Genomic DNA, 19,039 nt, shown 5'->3' on the forward strand with positions numbered 1-19,039 from the left:
GGAGATAAGTCGACGGGACGCCGAACCTGCACGATGTTCGCCAAATAAATTTCTCGACCATCCGCCGGTGATCTCAAGCTGCTACCTCCACCAACTGGAAAAATAATCAACCGCCACTAATAGAAATTTCCGCTGTCACCATAGGAAACGGACCCACGATATCCATTCCCCATCGGTCGAATCCGCAAGACACTGGCGGCCTTCATTTCCACGGCCTGTGGTCAAGTTATGGTACTCCGTACGAGAGGTACGCCGACACGGTTCGAGCGAAGGCTCGCTTAAAGTCGGCCAAAAGTATCCAAACAGGATCTTCTTAGCTAGTGCTCGTCCGGATGTCCTCCGCACGATCCTCGATGTACTTCTTGGAGGATGTAAGCCGAGTCATCCGAGCTCACGATTTCAACAACCAAGCGTGAGAAAGCCTCAGAAGTCGATCGCCACGAGAGTGAACCGACCGGCTCTCCTCCTAGCAAGTGGGCTTCATACCGGTTGGATCCCGAGCGGAGGAACTCTATGATGGGTGTCCGCCATTGAAATGCGAGGCTTCCATCCTACGACGCGCCACCAACAAGATTTTTTTCAATTGGGTCGAATAATGACCCAACATTGAGCTCATGAGTTCGCTAACTCATCACCGCTTGATTTTCCGCCTGGGTATCTTCCGACAACAACTTCTAAAATCGGCTTGAGCTTCTCGGGCTTCACAGAGCTTGAGCCGAGCATTATTGATTTCGAAGGTACCAGAGTCACCGAGCGGCCAACTGCGAATCCGAGTGAAGTGTTACCCGACCGGCTCCCACACGCGGGCAGCCTACAAGCCGCCTATGAGGGTCTCATACTGCCGTTCATAGTAGCTTTATAATCCAAATTTACGGATAAGTGCATCTTTCTTCTTGAGGAGAGTAACAATATTCCAATCCCGCTTGAGCCGAGTGGACGACCCATCCACACATTCTCCACATAGCTTCCGCTCAATTCTGAACTTCACCACAAATCCGCCAAGGATGCGCTGATCGCCGAGCGGGCTGGTATCGATATCGAATTCACTTAACTCCGTCGTCTGATGAGTCGTCCGAATGCCTCTGGATTTAGTAGAACACGTCCAAGCGGGCTATTGGTTTTGACAATGATATGCGCCAGGAAGTATGGACGAAGGCGCCGAGCGGCGAGGACCAGAGCGAAGCTAGCTTTTCGAGCCCAGATAGCGAGATTCAACATCTTTAAAATGACTAAGAAAATACATGTGCTCCTCTCCGCCGCCTCACCGGTCGAGCCGATCACCGCTTCTACGAGGATAGATAAATACAAAGTGGCTCCCCAATAGTCGGCTTGGCGGGAGCGAATTCAGATATGCCTTTAAATCTTGAACGCTTCGCGATTCTTCATTCCTGAAATTTCAGAGCGAAGATCTTGAAAAAGGAAGACCTACGGTTTTGGAGATGAATCGACAGAGCGATTATCCGACCGGCCAAACGCTGCACCTCCTATTTTGAGGCGGTATATCTTGTAAGGCTTTCACCTTGGATTTGCTTGATGCCCGCCGGTCACCATGCACTCAAGAAACGCCTCCTTTGTTCCGAACAGACACTTTTGGGATTTAGCTTGACTCCATATTTGCGTAGCGCTCGGAAGGTTTCTTCCACGTCCTCAAGAGATGGCCGTGGAACTTAATGAGAATGTCGTCCACATAAACTTCTAGATTTCGCCCGATCCGCCTCCCGAATACTTTATTCATCGATATGTGGCCCCGTGTTCTTCAATCCGAACGCATCACATTATAGCAATAAGTGTCGTCGGCCGTCACGGCTGACTTTTTCCTGGGCGAGCGGCACTTGGTGATAGCCCTGGTAGGCGTCGAGCATACAGATTAATTCACAGCCACCGTAGAGTCCACCATCCGATCTATCCGGGATAAAAATCTTCGCAAGCTTGTTTAGATCCCAAAATCTACGACACTCTCCACTTGTTCGCTTCGAAACTAATACTACGCTGGGAGCTGCACCTCGCGATACGGCCGGCCCATAAGTTTTTCCACCTCCGGATGATGGAATTCGCTTTCCAACAAGTCCCTTTTCGCTTCATCGTCAAGGTCCGGGACACGTAGCTTAGTTTACGCTCGCGAAATTCCGGCTCATGTGTCGACTGAGAAGACATCATGATTTCTTCTGAGGCATTGGATCCTCTGCTTCTTCTCCAGATCGGACGCAATAAAAGTCGTGGCCTCCGATCGGGTCAGGTGAATGCACCCTTCTTTTCTTCATAAATTAAAGAGGGTGGCTTTTCGGTGATGGTTTACCTCGATCCGGGCGCCTTCCGAGCGGAATGCTTCCGCTCGGACCATCTCGACGTAGCATCGCCGAAATGAAAGTCGATCTCCCGCATTTCCACTTCGTCCTCCACGGGAACTTGATCTTCGATGGAAGGTTCGACGACCGCTCGGAATTACCGAGGCTTGGTCGTCCCAAACGACGCTAGGACGAGGGAGAGTCGACCACCACGAGTTTGTTGTCCTTGTCCTCCGAGGCTCTTCTCCCAACAGGTAGCCACCGGATCCGTCCGATGAACTTCACATAAACCCGTAGCGGAGTTATCGTGCAATGACCGGCTCGATCAATTCTGCAACTGATCGAACGCTTGAATATGATGTGATCGAGCTCCCCGTGTCAACAAACACGCCGTGAATAGTGTAATTGGCTATTACTTTGATGAAGAGATCATCGCGGGGTACTTCAACTCCTTCCAGTCCCCGGCCCAAACTAATTTCGGTCCTTAGCTCGCTCATACCGACCGCATTGGAGTCACGGACGCCTTTCTAGCTCGGTTGAGTCTCCTCCCGGCCCGCCAAGAATAACGCTGATCTCGCCCGAAGTATTACTTATTTTCCTTCTCGAGCGAACGGCCGAGACCGTTCTCGACGCCCGGCGATTCTCCCGCCTGAGAACGACGCCGATCGGGAGTCTGTTGTCGCGCCTATCACCGCGTCCGACCGGCTTCACGAGTTCTCTGTTGCTGTCGATCGAGGGAGACCGTCGTCCAAGATTCCGGACAGGATGAGCCACGGAGGAAGACTTGACAATCCTCGTGTCATGCGATCCGTCCCGGAAGGAGTGCAACATCGTCCATCTTTTCGCTGGGCCGGGCAACCACCTCGCATAGGGACCCGGCATGGGGATCGGATTGCTTGCCCTTGGTCCTCTCACGAGCGGTCGCTTCCGCTCGTAGGAGGAGCCCGCCTACCGAGTTTCCTTTTTCCGGCCGCTTCTTCCACGCTGATGTATTCGTTGCGTAGCAAGTGATCGTAATCTCGGCGGCTTTCGGATGAGTGATCGAAAAATCCCCATCCACCAGCCTCGTGTAAAGGCATTCATCACGGTTTCAGGTCGTTGAAATATCCATCGCCACTTTGTTGAATCACCGGATATAAGCTCTGAGCGATTCACTGCTTCTTGACTGGCGAACAGGCTCACGCCGTTTTACGGTAGCTACCGCTTGCGAAATGGTGGAGGAAGGCCGTTCGGAAGTCTTGTGATGGATCCGTCCGAACCTCGAAACCACCGCTGAGCCGATCCCAGAGTGTGGTAAGAAAACTCGGCATTTTACTCCGTACTGTATCATGATGGAGAGTAGCGATTATCGAACTTACCTGATACGATCATGGGTCATTGTCCATTATACTCGCCGATCGTCGGAGGCACATAGTGCTTCGAGAGAATCTCTCGAATAGCCTCCGAAAATTGGCGATTAATCCTTTCGGGTGAGGCGTGGGCTTTCCCTTTTCGTCATCTCGTCTCAGCATCTCATCCAAGAAGATCCCTATCTCATGAAATGTACGGCCTGGGTGCGGAATAGGCTCACGATGAAATCAGCGGTGGCGGTGGTGCCGACCACCGACGCGTTGATGTTGCTTCTTGCTCCGCTGGTATGACTTTCTGTTTTTGCTCCACGAGTTTGGCGGTCCTTATCTCGATCAGAGCGTCGAGTTCCTCGTTCGAAAGCGTCACCATGTGTTGTCGTCCAGCCTCGTCCATTGCTTCCGATCGGATGCAGGAGCGTTCCCACAGACGGCGCCAAATTGATCCTGTCCGAATGCTGAATCAACGGACGCTGGGCACGTGGCGCTCTCCTAATCGATGACGTGGGCCTCCGGCTAGTCGTACGAAGCTCCGGCGAACCTGCACAGAAGTCGGGCCGGGAAGGGGTTCCCGGCGACGACCCTCCGACGCTCAAGTCAGACAAACAGATGGTGGAAAAAATAGCTCCCAAGGCCTTGAACGCGTACCTCCGGCGAAGTCTGCGGCTCTTTATATAGAGCGGTGAAAGAGCCTCTACACGCCCACCGAGGCGCGTACGTGTCTGCAGCTCATACCTCGGTATGTGTTTGTCAAAAAGCTTACCTGACGCTATACTGCAACAGTCCCATCGCGCCTTCGATGGGACAACAGGACACCCCGTTGTCAGACTAGGAGTATGGCTTAGCCATATGACTTGACGGATGTCAGCAGATGTTCCTGTCCCTATTTACCCACCGCCGGCCAGGACATCCATCCGGCCGGCTAGACGAAGAGCGCCGTCCGGACGTCCATCCGGCCGGGCGGCGCGCCCATTACGTCCTGCCTTCTCTTAGGCCTATTATTTCATTGAGCGTCGGAACCCCGATCCCTGTCAGGGCGCCTTTTACTATCAGATGTTTACTGGCAGACCGATCGGCTTGCCCTTTTCTCATGAGTCCGGTCGGCTCACCCTTCTTCGACGGACCACCTGGCCTTTTGACCTCCACGTGGCGTTGACCCCTCGTTAAGGGGTCCCGGGCTCTTACCACCGGATCAGCAAGAATAAACGGTTCTGACTCCGAAGCCTCGATCGACGAATCCGAAACGGCATTACTGGTAAGACGCTTTAATAAATTTTTTAAATCTAATAAATTTATATCGCAATCGAAAAAGTTCCAGCAAAAGAAAAGGATGGTTCGTTGCTACAATTGCAACGAAGAAGGACATATAAAAAAGATGACAGCCCAAAGCTGAAGAGCAAAAGTAAAGAAAAGAGTAAGAAGTCAGCTCGACCCAAACACAACCTAAAGGTCATGTGGGATGATTCATCGTCCTCCGAATCCGAAGTCGAAGAATTCTCGGGACTAGCACTGATGGCCAACCATCAGCTAGAAAAAACGTCTAGCTCAGAAATGAGCATAGATGAAGGGGGAGGAACAACAGAAGAAGAAGAAAGTTGTGATGAAGGGGGAGCATCGCAAGACGAGGTAAGTAAGGTACGTGCCCTAAACCTTAAACAATTCTTTCGTTTTATTAAAGCTCTTTCTAAAGAATTAGATAAAGTAGAAAAAGAAAATGAATATTTGAAATCATAAAATGAAATTTTAAAATTAGAAATTAAAAAATTGAAAACTGATGCATGTTTTAAAAATGTTTTTCCATATTCAAAAATAAAATTATATGGAAAATTAAATTGGTACATAAGGAAATATCAGGGTCAACTTAGGAAAATACCAAGAAACTATGTACCCCCTAAGTTTTTGACCAACCCTGTAGGTAGGAATCTTTATTGGGTTCCAAAATCTTTACTAGTTTAAATTTCTTTTTTAGTTAAAACATTGAGGTTCTTTATGGAAGCTTTGTCTAACAAAGTGATTGTTGCTCCAATAACCAAGAAGGCCTAGTGCCTCGCCACGACCTGGAAGCCGAAATATCGAAATAAAAATGTTTAATTAAAAGCATTAAAATTAGAATTAAATAATGCTTTGAAAAGTTTGTAAACATTTCCTTAGAAATTATTTTTTAATTTTCTAGAAAAAGTGTTTCTTGAAATTTTTACTTAGAAATTTTTTTAAAAAAAATTCTGAAAATTTCAGTTAGGGGGAGTTAGTTAAAAAAAAAATTAAATTTTCATGTTGCAATTTATTTTAAAGTTGCAAATTTATGCCTGAATTGATAGTTTAGTAATTTCTTTAAATTACTATCTGTTTGTTTTACCCTAACCTGGACTTGGGTTGATATACATCAAAAAGGGGGAGATTGTTGAACCCCGTGATGTTTTGATGTGATCAACCAAGTATAGGTTAGGTCCTGCTTTGTGTTTTGATCCCTGTGTCTAAGTGTGCAGGAGCTTAGGAGCGCAGGAAGTCGAGCGGAAGACGCAGCTAGCGAGAAGGACGGCACGGAAAGGGAGCCGACGACCCGGTGGGCGTGAAGAACATGCGCGGTGTTCGAGGGACGTAAAGCCGGGACGGAAGACTGCTTGAGGAGAAGGGCGGGAACTGGGTTCGGGTGAGCCCTATTCCGGATGGCTGAAATCACCCAAAGAAGCCGACCAGAGCAAGTCAACTGGAAGTTGACTTGTCAATGGTTCGGTCGACCGAACCCCTCTCAATCAGCAGTCAACTGCCAATGCCACGTCAGAATCTGATCGTTGGTAAAGTTGATCGGTCGACCGAACCGAAGTTAATCCAGAGACTTAGTCGAGCAAGTTAATCGAGTCAACTCAGCTGGAGACCGTTGGCCGATCGGTCGACCGAACATAAAGATCGGTCGACCGAACATAAAGATCGGTCAACCGAACCAAAGCTCGATCCTCAGATACTGCACCTGGACAGAAGACTGGGCAGGTACAGTAGGTTCGGTCGACCGAACCTGGGGATCGGTCGACCGATCCCTCTCGAGTCAAACCTGATCCCGAAGGTTCAGGTTATCTGATAAGCTCTAGAACCCCTATATAAAGGAGGTCTCGGTTAGCTATTCAGAACAATGAAATCGAACTATAATTTCTGTACTTTCATTCTAGCAATAGTTCTGTGCTTCCAAGTGTGTAAAAGGCTTCTCCGCCTTAAGAGAAGGAGATCGTTCATAGCGCTTTATTACTACCTTGGATTAACAACCTTCTTGGTTGTAACCAAGTAAATAGCTGAGTACTTCTTTTCTGTTCATAGTTTAGTTTTTGTTTAAATTTATAACTATTGCATTTATTTGAGTTTAAATTGGTTGAGGAGGGTATAGTTTTTATTTGCAGACAATTCACCCCCCTCTTGTCGGTCCTCACTGCACCAACAAAATATTGATCCGCATGAACACTTAGATTTAACATTATATTTGAGTTGTGCTTGCATGAGAAATCAAATGAAAGGTGTGTTGTATATTTTCCCCTCAAACTAGCCATTCAATCCACGAGATAACAGTGCTGTAGCCAACATGTTTGAGGTCTTGCCACTTAAAGATTACTTTCTTCTTCCTTTTCCTCACTTCATATGTAATGTTATCATTGTCTTACTCTTTCTCTCTTCTAAGTGTATCAATTCCTCTTTCTCTCTTCAGGTTTATCAATACCAGTGAGATTTGGAATCAACAATGAAGATGGAGTTGAGGATGATTGCTTATTATTGGAAGAAGTTAAAGGCAAAATATAACAGAAATTTCACTTTAATTACAAATGGAATGAAATATAGATTTTGCAATTTATTGAATAAGGCAAAATATAAATCACAGTTTTTTTTGTTAAGAATAATAATCTGCATGCTATATTGATTATATTGTTATTAAATAGATATGATAATGTTTAATGTATTTTATGATGTAAGAACTATGTCAAGTAAGGTAGATGTCTTTCTTTAACTTAATTTACAATTGTAATTGAACTTTACAATTAGAAAACCCAATAAAATGATTCATGATATGCACCATAATTTAACAACTTTGGATGGATCCTATAGCGCCAGATAAGAAGGGTTTGAGTACCAAAAATAAAAATCTGGAACTTACTTGAAGTAGCATTGAAGCCTTAGCACATAGGACACCTCCAGTCGACACAAAAGCATTGGCAGGAATGGCATGGTTACCAATTTTCTTTGCAGTGTTGGTAGCAACTACTACATCCATGCCATCGGTCTCTATGAGTGACCAACCATCGTCATTGAAACCATTAACGGCATCATTAAAACCTCTACAAGGAAAAAAAAGTTAATAAGATTACCTCACAATATAAAAATAAGTAATAATAATAAAATATAGTTAGATTTCCTTGTTGCAGTGTTATTCATTATAAGCTAACCTGTGTAATCGTTGGCTAAAACTCCGTAAAAGAGCAGGCTCCCTACCAAGGGCATATGTTACATCACCAGTCACTTCCTGTGCTATTTGCTTGACATGACGAAGTGCCTTGAAAGGATAAGATTAATTATTTTTCTTCAACTTAAATGAGAGACATGTTTTGATTGAGGACATCAAGATTAGCCAGCATTTGACAGCATAGAAAGGGTAATAACTGAAAGAATGCAGCATGCTAACTGCACAAATCCACATCATTCCCAGAACATTACTAATTAATCTTGAAGGGAAAAAACATACATGGATCATTTATTAATGCCCACTAACCTTCCAAGCATCCACTGACCAGTGAGAAATATAAGAAAATAATTAACTTAAAAATCATAGAACCAGACTGATGTATATTTCTAAAGAAGAATTCAACTATATATGTTAAGGTTACCTACCGTGACAGTCATTTTCTGAGCTACAACATTAGATGACTCATAAAGTGGTCGCAGTACTTCAGGAACCCTAGATGCCTGCTAGAACATAGTAGTCATTAAGGAGCATACTGAAAGTCTATGATTTTTTATAACATCTAATAACTCAGAAACAAACCTCCAGATCCAAGTGGTCAACAATGTGGACAATCGACCCCCCTCCTTCGCATGGTCGAATTAAACAGCCACTAGGAAGCATAACAGCTCTGACAAATTGGTGAGATGTGGTAGAAATAGGGCCACCTCCACTTAATGATTTCTCACAGATCTTGGAACAAGAATATGACACAGAAGAATAACTATAATGCTAATGCGCTAGAATCAAATCAAAAATTTACAATTGGTTGTAGAACATACCACAAGACTTCCATCTTTCAGGCTTGTAGTGTACCTTAAGGTCCAGAGATCACGTGCAGGAGCCAAAGTAGTTGGAGCATACATCTGTACCAAGGAAAATGGGTGAAAAGTCTAGTGTTAAAACATTATTAAAAATAAGGCAAAATATAATTTTGAATTTTTCAAACAAAAAAGGATCATTTCGAGGCTTGGACCTGCATATATACAAGTTCAATCGTGCCTCCATTTCCAGTGGGAAACATGGTGAAGACCTCATGACTATGGCAATCATGAAACCAAGATGGCTTGTCTTTGAAGATATCTGCAATCTGTCAATACCAGAATGACAGCTGTGAGACACTTAAGAATTAAAGTTCATGTTAGATGAGCTGGTGCAACTCCATAAATTTTTAATAGAAACTTAATCAATGAGTGAAATCAAAAAAGAGGTCATAGAAGAGTTCATAAATATACAAACAAAGCATTATAATTCATAATGGCAAAAGCCTTGTTGGCTGTTGGCTTTATCCCGGCATCTAACAAGAGTACCGTATGAAATACAAGTCACTCTAACAACTATCTAGGCCCAATAGGAATAGGATGTGCCAGTTTACTAATGAAAAGCTTGCCTTCCCAGCTTCCAAGTTGACTAAACCACAGGCCCTTGCTGCCACCCCACATGAGCTATGAGAAATAGCAACAATCCCAACTGAATCTGGACCAGGCTGATCAAGAGAAGTGCACATGTTATTGATGCCCACTTTCTAAAAAAAATGTTTTGAAAACAAACTAATATTCTCTCTTAAATTAGCCTCCATAGAGAAGCAGGTATGTCTTATTTGTTACCTTCATCCCAGGCATCTGGACCCAATCAACAGCAGTCCCTGTAGCTTTTGCGAGGAACTCAGCCAATGCTTCCTCAGCAATAGATAGGAGTCTAATAACAAGTAAGAAGGACTAGTTAACTTTAAAAGTCTAAATTTTAACAAAATTATTAAGATAAATCATAACTATTCGCTGAACTAGTAATAAAATAGAAAGTGGAAACGCCAGTACCCAGCGGGATTATTGTCGTCTCTTAGAGGATTTTGTGGGTTGGTCAAAACTGATTCACAACTTGTGTCATTAGCCAAGGAAACCTACAAAAAAGTGATACACAAATTAAGAAAAAATATAGATAGCACAAGAAAAATGCATGGCTTGTGTAGCATGTTCCAAGAAGAAGAATGATGCAGCACCCTGTCTTCTCCAGTTAGCATCAAAGAATACACTAGTTAATAAAAGAAATGACCAATCAAACTGGATCTGCACAATATGTCAGGTAGACTTGAAGCATGTCTAGAACATGATTGTGTTACAATACATTGTAAAACTGTATGATTGGAATTGGAAAATCAGATAAAGAACAAAAAGGGAGACTATATAGAACTACATTTTGTAGCTGTTGTCGCATTATTGCATTTTCATGGACCAATTGGTTGACTTGCTTCTGAAGCCTTTCATTTTCTTCCATCAATAGCTTATTCATTGCAGACAATTTTCGATTGAGAGCTTGAAGACGGCAAGACTCCTTCCTCTGCTTCTCACGGCACCTGAAAGGAAACCAAGTTCTTGATCATCTTCTCACTTTGCATTTTGGTTAGGAATGTAGATATGAACGGAAATATGTGTGTCCAAGACCTCATAAGCAATACTTCTATTAATTAGTAGTGCAAAATGGGTAGCATACTTACAGATGAAAGGTTCAAGTTAAAGTTACTAAATAGCTTAGAAAAGGTTAACACAATGTTGCAGTTCGATCCAGAAGAGATGAGTATAGGAACCGTATGAAAGCTAGACAATGAACAAGCCACAGGGCCCACAACACCTAATTTCAGGCTCATGATTATTACAGTGAGACATGGTGGAGAAGGTTGCAAGCAGCTATGTAAAAGGTGAATAAAAGTACACAAAAAACTCAAAAAAGTACAATCTGAATGCAATTTTCACTTATGCATGATTGGAGAACCACAGGACAACATTATGCCAAAGCATCAGGATTTGGCGCATGATTCTTTTCAACAAACTAAGGGTGTGTTTGGTTTGCGCATTTTCTATTTCCATTTTCTGGAAAATGCACGTTTTCTAGAAAATAAAAAATGACTTTTAGACATTCTCTATTTTTTCATAAAATACTATCTAATTTTTTAGAAAACATATATAGAAAATGTAAACCAAACACCATTTTTCAGAAACACGCATTTTTCAGAAAATGAAAATGGAAAACGCACGAACCAAACGCACCCTAAGTTATTACAACAACAACCAAGTTTTAACCCACTAGATGGGGTCTCAACAAACTAAGTTATTAACACTAAGAATAGATGCAAGGACATTCTAAAGAAGAAAATACGTAAATTTGTTAATGGGTTGACACTCATTTTCATAATGAAGCTGGTAGAGAAGAAGCAATCTACTCCCCTAATGTGAAATTTTGCCTAACTAGAACAACAAGGCACATTTTTTTAAAGGTAGGTGTACCTGATTTTGATGTGTAAGTAGATGGATCAACTGCAAACTTATATCTTGAGTTGGATTGCTCAACTTAATTTTGTCTTAGGGTCAATAAAAAGCAAATAATGGTCAAGCATATAATAAAACTAAAATACAGGAACATTCGCCATCTTGTTGGCTGCATCAATTATATCACACTGTTCGTTATTGAGAAAAGCAATAACGAACAAAAAAAAAGTGAAAACATAGTTGTGTTAAAGCATATTCATCTGAAGAGAAATAAATATTTGAGCATTGTGAAAAAAACACCAGTAGCTTTTACCTTCGATTCTGAAACCAGACTTTTATCTGCTTCGGGTCAATGTTGGCCAGAATAGGGCACTCTCGAATCAGCTGTTGACGGCGCGTAGAGCTCGGCTTTGAGCACTCTCCATAAAGCCGCTCAAGCGCCTCCACCTGCTCTGTTGTGTACCTTACATACTTCCCTGTATCTATGGACTGTTTCTCCATACCTCCACTGCGCAACGCCACAGCTGCCGCCATCACTTCGTAGACTGATCCAAAACGGCAAATCGAAGAGGGATTGAACCGACTTGTCACCTTTTTTTTCTCTCTTTCCGACCTTTTTCTTTTCAACGCTGCTTTGATTCTAAGATTCCCAGAAAGAAAAAAGAGCAACGACTGTACGGGCAAGCCTTACGAATGAAGATTGATAAAGACAGAACTGCTTCAGATGTTGGCGTCTATGATGGTTTTGGGCTTAAGCAAGCTCGCTTAAGTAATTCCAAAGACAAAAGGAGGCAGCTTGTTCCTAGCAGAAGTGTCTGTTCTCCAGCAAAAGAACAGAATCCCAAAGGCAAACGACTCGCCTCCAAAGATCCACGAAGAGAGCAGATTCTGACCAAGGATCGAGAGCGTCAAACTTTGAACAGGGAACGAAATCAAAGAACCATCGAGGTATGATAAACGTCAAGGACAAAACAGAATGCGAAAGACCCGATGCAAAAGACGAGCTACCATATAGATCTAACCCCCCAACCCAAAACAAATCAAAGTTTCAGCAATCACTTCCTTCTTGCTCACTGCGCCCCCAAAGGTCCTCGCTTTCGTCACCGACACGACGGAAGGCGAGAACCTCCGACGTCAAGGCGCCACCTTGCCATCGGTGGCCGAGGAAGCACGAAGCATCGTTCTTGAAATTACTAGAATCAAACAACACGGAAAAGGGGAGAAAGGTCACTAGGGGATCAGGGCTCCAGGCGATGGTAGGAGAGAGAGAGAGTGGTGAGGGAGGATTAGGTAGGTGGTGGCGAGGTGACAGGCTTTAAAGAGCAGCAGCAGCGGCTCTGCGCTCTTCTCTTCGAAACGGACAGTACTTGAACAAAGTGGAGAGAGACGATGATGTTGTGTTTGCACTGCATACGCAGTCGAGCCTTGAAAATCAAATTAATGACAGTAAGAACTACAGCAAAAAAAGTAACTTTTCTTTTTTTTTGTTTTGGCTGGTGGCCTCACATGACCATGAACATTGGGCAAACTGAAAATTTTATTTTATTCTTCATAAATTCTGGAAGCCTTACTCGACTTTCCTCGTGAACGGATCAGCTTCCTCTTACTCTACGCCGCGGAGTCCAGCGTCGTCTGTCGCCACCGCTGCGTGCTCCTTCACCTGGCCACAGAGGCACGTCAGTCCAAAATAAAAGTCCTTCACCTGCTTCCTCGCTCGCTTGGTGTCTTGTGGAGGACTTTAATTCGATGCGAACTGTATTGGGGAATTAGCCTTTGTACACCATTCTGCAGTCGCCTACGCCGAGGTTCTCGACGGAAATTACCGGTGAAATCTATGAGGTTCTAAGGGACGCATAACTCTGTGTTGCCATTGATGCAGAGAAAGAATACTGCGGAGGTGCTACCGTTGCTTCGCATTTGGCTTTTGTGGAGAAACCGTGAAGCAATTTGACTACCAGTACGATTACTGCAAGTGATCGTTACTGAAGCTCTAGACACAGAGTTTCTCTCAACAGAGCTAACAAGTTGGACATAAATTAATGAATAATTGAGAGGCAAATGGATTAAAAAATATTATGTTTTTGAGTTTTTATATATATTTCGTATGTTATTCAAATAAATACTTTATTTGGCAAAAAATAGCATTTTTTTAATAAAGGGGCATCCCGGTTTATATTAATATAAAAAACATAAACTCTGGCACACTCTAAAATTATATAACCATTGCTCAAAAATCAGTATTTACTAATTAACATTATACTATTTTATTTTTTATATATAATATGCTTGATTTCTCCCCTAACCTATCCAAATGAGTCATCTTGAGCGGTGTGAATAAAAAAGATTAAATAGTATAATATTTTTCAAAAATAGCTATTTAGTAGATTTGTAGACATGCTCTTTTTCTAGATCCGTTATATTAATAATTCTCTTAATGTTGATCTCATGGATATGGAAGAAAATATATATAGGTACAAGCGTCAAGTGCATGGTGGGATAAGTGTCAGGTCGTCAGTTTCTGAAAATCGATCTCTGTTCATTACGTCAGATATGTCATGAGTCCATCGTCTGTGCTACGCCTTGAGAGCTAGACATACTCTTTAAGACTATTAGAGTTGATGAATGACGATTCGAAACTGTTAATTATTTAAATACTATGATTGACGGGGGCATTGGGACAAATGAATCACCTTTTACCATATAACTATTTAAAGTTATTATTATTTTATTTATAAAAATGTATTTTTAAAAATTATAAGAAAAGTATTGAAGGAATTTAGTATGGCACCCGTGTCTTGCACCCATCTAGGAATCGAGCCACCACAGCGTGGGCTTCGCCACGTTTAGCTCCTGAAGGCACGAACGAGAGGTTCTGGGAGAGCATCTCAGCCACAATCGATGTAACACCCAACCAAAACAAAGGCCATTAATTTTTAATATTTAACTCACCGATGGAAATCTAATTTGAGCTCATTATTCAAGAACTACATTGTCAAAACTTGGAAAAATAAAAATTGTGATTATTATGGAACTGTGTGATGAAGATTTGGGAAATAAAGAAATGTTTTGAAAACTTATCTAGAGTTACGAGCATCCACAATGAGAATTCCATGAAAACTTTCATTGTGAATGTGGCGCTGGTAGAGAAGGAGCTCCCTCATTTTCCGGAAGAACTAGCTCCTAGTTAAATTTAAAAAGTTAATAATTTTTTATTTTAGGTTTTTTATTTCAAATAATGTAATTTATTTTAAATTATTAATATTATTTAATGGTAATTTATAATTTTAAATTTTATTTATATATAAAGTAAAATATAATGAAAAAGTGTAGGACTCATAAAGAAGTTGATTAAAGATTTTTTGATAGTAGAAAGATGTGTGAGATTTTTTACTTTTGATGTGGCATAGATATAACAAAGGAACTCATAGAGAGGTTCCATATGGATGCCCTAATATGACCCCCGCTTCACATTGCCTCCATCGCTCATGCCTCCGTACCCACAAAGATGGTGGATTGATCGACAGCTTCTTCAAACCCTCAATGACTTCCTCTTCTCTTGATTGGTGGTGCTTTTTCTTCCTCATATATCTTATCCACTTAACTCATTCCATTCCTAATCTAGTTCTTATTGCAATTGCGTCAGGGATAGAGGCGTAAAGATGGAGTGTGAAAAGGAGTTATGCACGGTACCATCTCGAATTAGGGCAGTCGGATTTCCTCCTGCACTCCGGCTTTATCTGTGGATGATGTACGCTTGTGGAGATGAGTCGGATGAGAAGCTCCACAAGAAATACTATGAAAGAATCCAATTTAAGATGAATTTGACTACTTCGATCTCTTCTCTGTTCGCTTTTTGTTCCTTGTTTCTTAACTAGTGTAACTAGCATGACAAGAGTGTTGTCTTGACCACTGTAAAATGGAAAAAAGGACTGAACCTGAGGCTTGAATCGTCGGTTTGAATCTACGATTCAAAGGCCAATTTGAACCGACGATTGATTGAACCACAAATTCACAATTAATTTCGACCTGGAACCAGAATCGACCTAGCCGTACTCGAGTTTGTTCCTATTCCAGCCTCTGCCTCTTTAATATGTCAATGGACAACTGACTCATTGACCTCTAACTATTACTCAAAAATCAGTATTTACTAATTAACATTATACTATTTTATTTTTTATATATAATATGCTTGATTTCTCCTCTAACCTATCCAAATGAGTTGTAAGATGCATTCATCTTCAGCGGTGCGAATAAAAAAGATTAAATAGTATAATATTTTTCAAAAATAGCTATTTAGTATATGGGTAGACATGTTCTTTTTCTAGATCCGTTATATTAATAATTCTCTGATTAAAAAAGATTAAATAGTATCATATTTTTTATTTAGTAGATTTATAGACATGCTCTTTTTTCTAGATCCATTATATTAATAATTCTTTTAGTGTCGGTCTCGTGGATTTGGAAGAAACTATATATATGTACATAATCGTTAGGCGCATTTTGGGATAAGTCCTAGGTCGTCAGTTCCTGAAAATTGACCCCTAACCATTACGTTAGAGATATCATGCGTCCACCGTCTGTGCTACGTCTTGAGAACTAGACATACTCTTTAAAACTATTAGAGTTGACGAATGACGATTCAAAACTGTTAATTATATATTATGATTGACAGGGACGTTGGGATAAATGAATCATCTTTTACCAGATAACTATTTAAAATTATTATTATTTTATTTATAAAAATATATATTTAAAAATTATAAGAAAGTATTGAAGGAATTTAGTATGGCATGCGTGTCTCGCACTCCTCTAGGAAACGAGCCACCGCACCCACGTTTAGCTCTTGAAGGCACGAACGAGAGGTTCTGGGAGAGCATCACAGCCACAATCGATGTAACACCCAACCATAACAAAGGCCATTAATTTTTAATGTTTAACTCACCGATGGAAATCTAATTTGAGCTCATTATTCAAGAACTACATTGTCAAAACTTGGAAAAATAAAAATTGCAATTATTATGGAACTACGTGATGAAGGTTTGGGAAATAAAGAAATGCTTTGAAAACTTATCGAGAGTTACGAGCATCCACAATGATAATTCTAACTTTCATTGTGAATGTGGCGGTAGAGAAGGAGCTCCATCCCACTATGGGATGGAGCTCCCTCATTTTTCGAAAGAACTAGCTCTCAGTTAAATTTAAAAAGTTAATAATTTTTTATTTTAGGTTTTTTATTTCAAATAATGTAATTTATTTTAAATTATTAATATTATTTAATGGTAATTTATAATTTTAAATTTTATTTATGTATAAAGTAAAATATAATGAAAAAGTGTAGAACTCATAAAGAAGTTGATTAAAGATTTTTTGATAGTAAAGAAATGTGTGAAGGTTTTTACTTTTGACGTGGCACAAATATCGCAACGAAGGAACTCATCGAGAGGTTCCATATGGATGCCCTAATATGGCCCCGCTTCACATTGCCTCCATCGCCCATGCCTCCGTACCCACAAAGATGATGGGTTGATCGGCACCTTCTTCAAACCCTCGATGACTTCCTCTTCTCTTGATTGGAGGTGTTTCTTCTTCCTCATATATCTTATCCACTTAACCCATTCCATTGCTAATCTAGTTCTTATAGCAATTGCGTTAGGGATAGAGGCACAAAGATGGAGTGTGAAAAGGAGTTACGCACATTACCATCTCGAATTAGGGCAGTCAAATTTCCTCCTCCACTCTGGCTTTGTTTGTGGGATGATGTATGCTTGTGGAGACAAGTTGTATGAGAAGCTCCACAAGAAATACTATGAAAGAATCCAATTTAAGATGAATTTGACTACTTCAATCTCTTCTCTGTTCACTTTTTGTTCCTTGTTTCTTAACTAGTGTAACTAGCATGACAAGATGTTGTCATGACCACTGTAAAATGGAAAAAGGACTGATCCTGAGGTTTAAATTACCAGTTTGAATCTACGATTCAAAGGCCAGTTTGAACCGACAATTGTTTGAACCACAAATTCACAATTAGTTTTGAGTTGGAACCAGAACCGACCTAGTCGTAAATGAGTTGGTTCCTATTCCAGCCTCTTTAATATGTCAACGGATAACTGACTCGTTGATTCGGTTGTGATTTTGGGCCCAGTAATCGATCTGACCCCAAATAGGTCGATTCTGATTTTTATTCCAAACTGTGTAATCGAGTTAATGGTTAATCGGTCATTAACCCAGTCACGGGTTCGAGCCAAATAATCTGTCCTTTAAAGTGCAAAATTGGTATGTTGGATTTAATGAGAAGAAAAAACAAAATGATAGACATAGTTAGTTTTATTGACTAACCCTAGAGTGATTGGTCTGGTCCCATAAAATTTTTCCACTGGTCACCAGGGTAAATCAAGAAACACCCACAGTGGCCAGCCCAGAAGCCTAGCATCATTTGGTTGTGTGCTCTATTTAGAGAAAAAAATCCTATAAATACGTCATAGTTAGGGATTGAACCATGGGTGTTTGGGTAACAACTTAGATATCCTATCCTGCCCTAGTGAGAAGTAGCTGCTATGCTGCGGACTCATTGTCGTGCAACCGTGCGGACCTCGGGCGCCCTGGATTCAATCCTGGTGCTTTAGATTCAATCAGAATATTTTTTTTTATTTTTTTGGGTGTATATTATATATATTCAGGATTTAAAATTTTAGGATTTAGAAGTTGGGTTATAAAAGATTTGAGTCGATAAGATTTTTTCTCTAGGGTTCAGGTTTCCCTCTTAGATTATAGTATTGAAAATTAAAATTTTCAGATACTCACAAGGTATATTATATGTATTTAGGATTTAAGATTTAGGATTTAGGGATTGAGTCCTATAGGTTTAAGCTAATAAGATTTTTCGTCTAGGGTTCAGGCTTCCTTTTAAGTTGTAATGTTCGAAATTAAAAAATTTAGATACTCACGGGGTATAATATTCCTCTTTAAGGAAATGTTGATTTTTTTTAAAAAAAAATGAATCCAGGCGCTTGGATACTCTTTCGCGCGTAGCACAACCCACAACATAACTTCTCTCTCTATATATATAATACTATATCCACGTCGACTGTGAGCGCACATGATATCAACGCATTTTTTTTATTTTCTATTTTTAAAATCAACATTTCCTCGAATATAAATCTCAATTACATTATTATACTCCATAAACACATTACTATATCCCGTAAATACCTATTTTTTATATTTTTTATTTTTCTTTTAACTCAATACTATAATCCAGTTGGAAAACATGAACCTAAGGTAAAATTTTATAATTTTTTTAGCTTGGACATTTTATATATATTTATTTTTAGCAATAATTATTGTTTTAAGAAATTTTGAATCGTGATAATGTTAACTTCATGCACACAATTTGTGTATCAGACTTCCATGATAGGTCAAGCATGTGCAAAATTATCACCCCATCATATCTCACTTGAGACTATAAATGAGATGAACGAGTAAGTTTATATATTATAATGAGATGAATATGAGGATTTGACTTATTTAAGGGATCATACAAGCCTAAACAAAATACGTGGGATAAAAAAAGTGCTAAGGGTGAATAGCATGTGTCGTCGACTCTCATTTTTTCAAAACTCTATATCAGAAATAATGAAAAAAATCTAGGTTTAGTCCCAAATCATTTGG

At 40.8% G+C, this 19,039-nt stretch overlaps 1 protein-coding gene across 2 annotated transcripts in view; it reads right to left on the bottom strand.

Annotated features, from left to right (window-relative positions):
- Window positions 1–13,073, bottom strand: part of LOC122038441 (homeobox-leucine zipper protein HOX9-like) — a 57,290-nt gene extending 44,217 nt beyond the window's left edge. The window contains exons 1-12 of one of the 2 annotated variants that reach the window (XM_042598191.1): window positions 12,943–13,073; window positions 11,685–12,259; window positions 10,302–10,461; window positions 9,926–10,008; window positions 9,716–9,806; window positions 9,499–9,594; window positions 9,085–9,198; window positions 8,891–8,974; window positions 8,652–8,801; window positions 8,498–8,572; window positions 8,056–8,162; window positions 7,767–7,947 (exon numbers count right to left, since the gene is read on the bottom strand). In XM_042598191.1, the coding sequence (XP_042454125.1) occupies window positions 7,767–7,947; window positions 8,056–8,162; window positions 8,498–8,572; window positions 8,652–8,801; window positions 8,891–8,974; window positions 9,085–9,198; window positions 9,499–9,594; window positions 9,716–9,806; window positions 9,926–10,008; window positions 10,302–10,461; window positions 11,685–11,905 (1,362 nt within the window). In that variant the 5' untranslated portion in view covers window positions 11,906–12,259; window positions 12,943–13,073. Of the gene's footprint in view, window positions 1–7,766; window positions 7,948–8,055; window positions 8,163–8,497; window positions 8,573–8,651; window positions 8,802–8,890; window positions 8,975–9,084; window positions 9,199–9,498; window positions 9,595–9,715; window positions 9,807–9,925; window positions 10,009–10,301; window positions 10,462–11,684; window positions 12,782–12,942 lie in introns of those variants that run through there. The other variant, XM_042598190.1, reaches the window with a different exon arrangement.
- Between the last annotated feature and the right edge of the window lie 5,966 nt (window positions 13,074–19,039).

Source organism: Zingiber officinale, chromosome 1A (genome assembly GCF_018446385.1).
Source record: "Zingiber officinale cultivar Zhangliang chromosome 1A, Zo_v1.1, whole genome shotgun sequence".
Classification (NCBI taxonomy): Eukaryota; Viridiplantae; Streptophyta; class Magnoliopsida; order Zingiberales; family Zingiberaceae; genus Zingiber; species Zingiber officinale.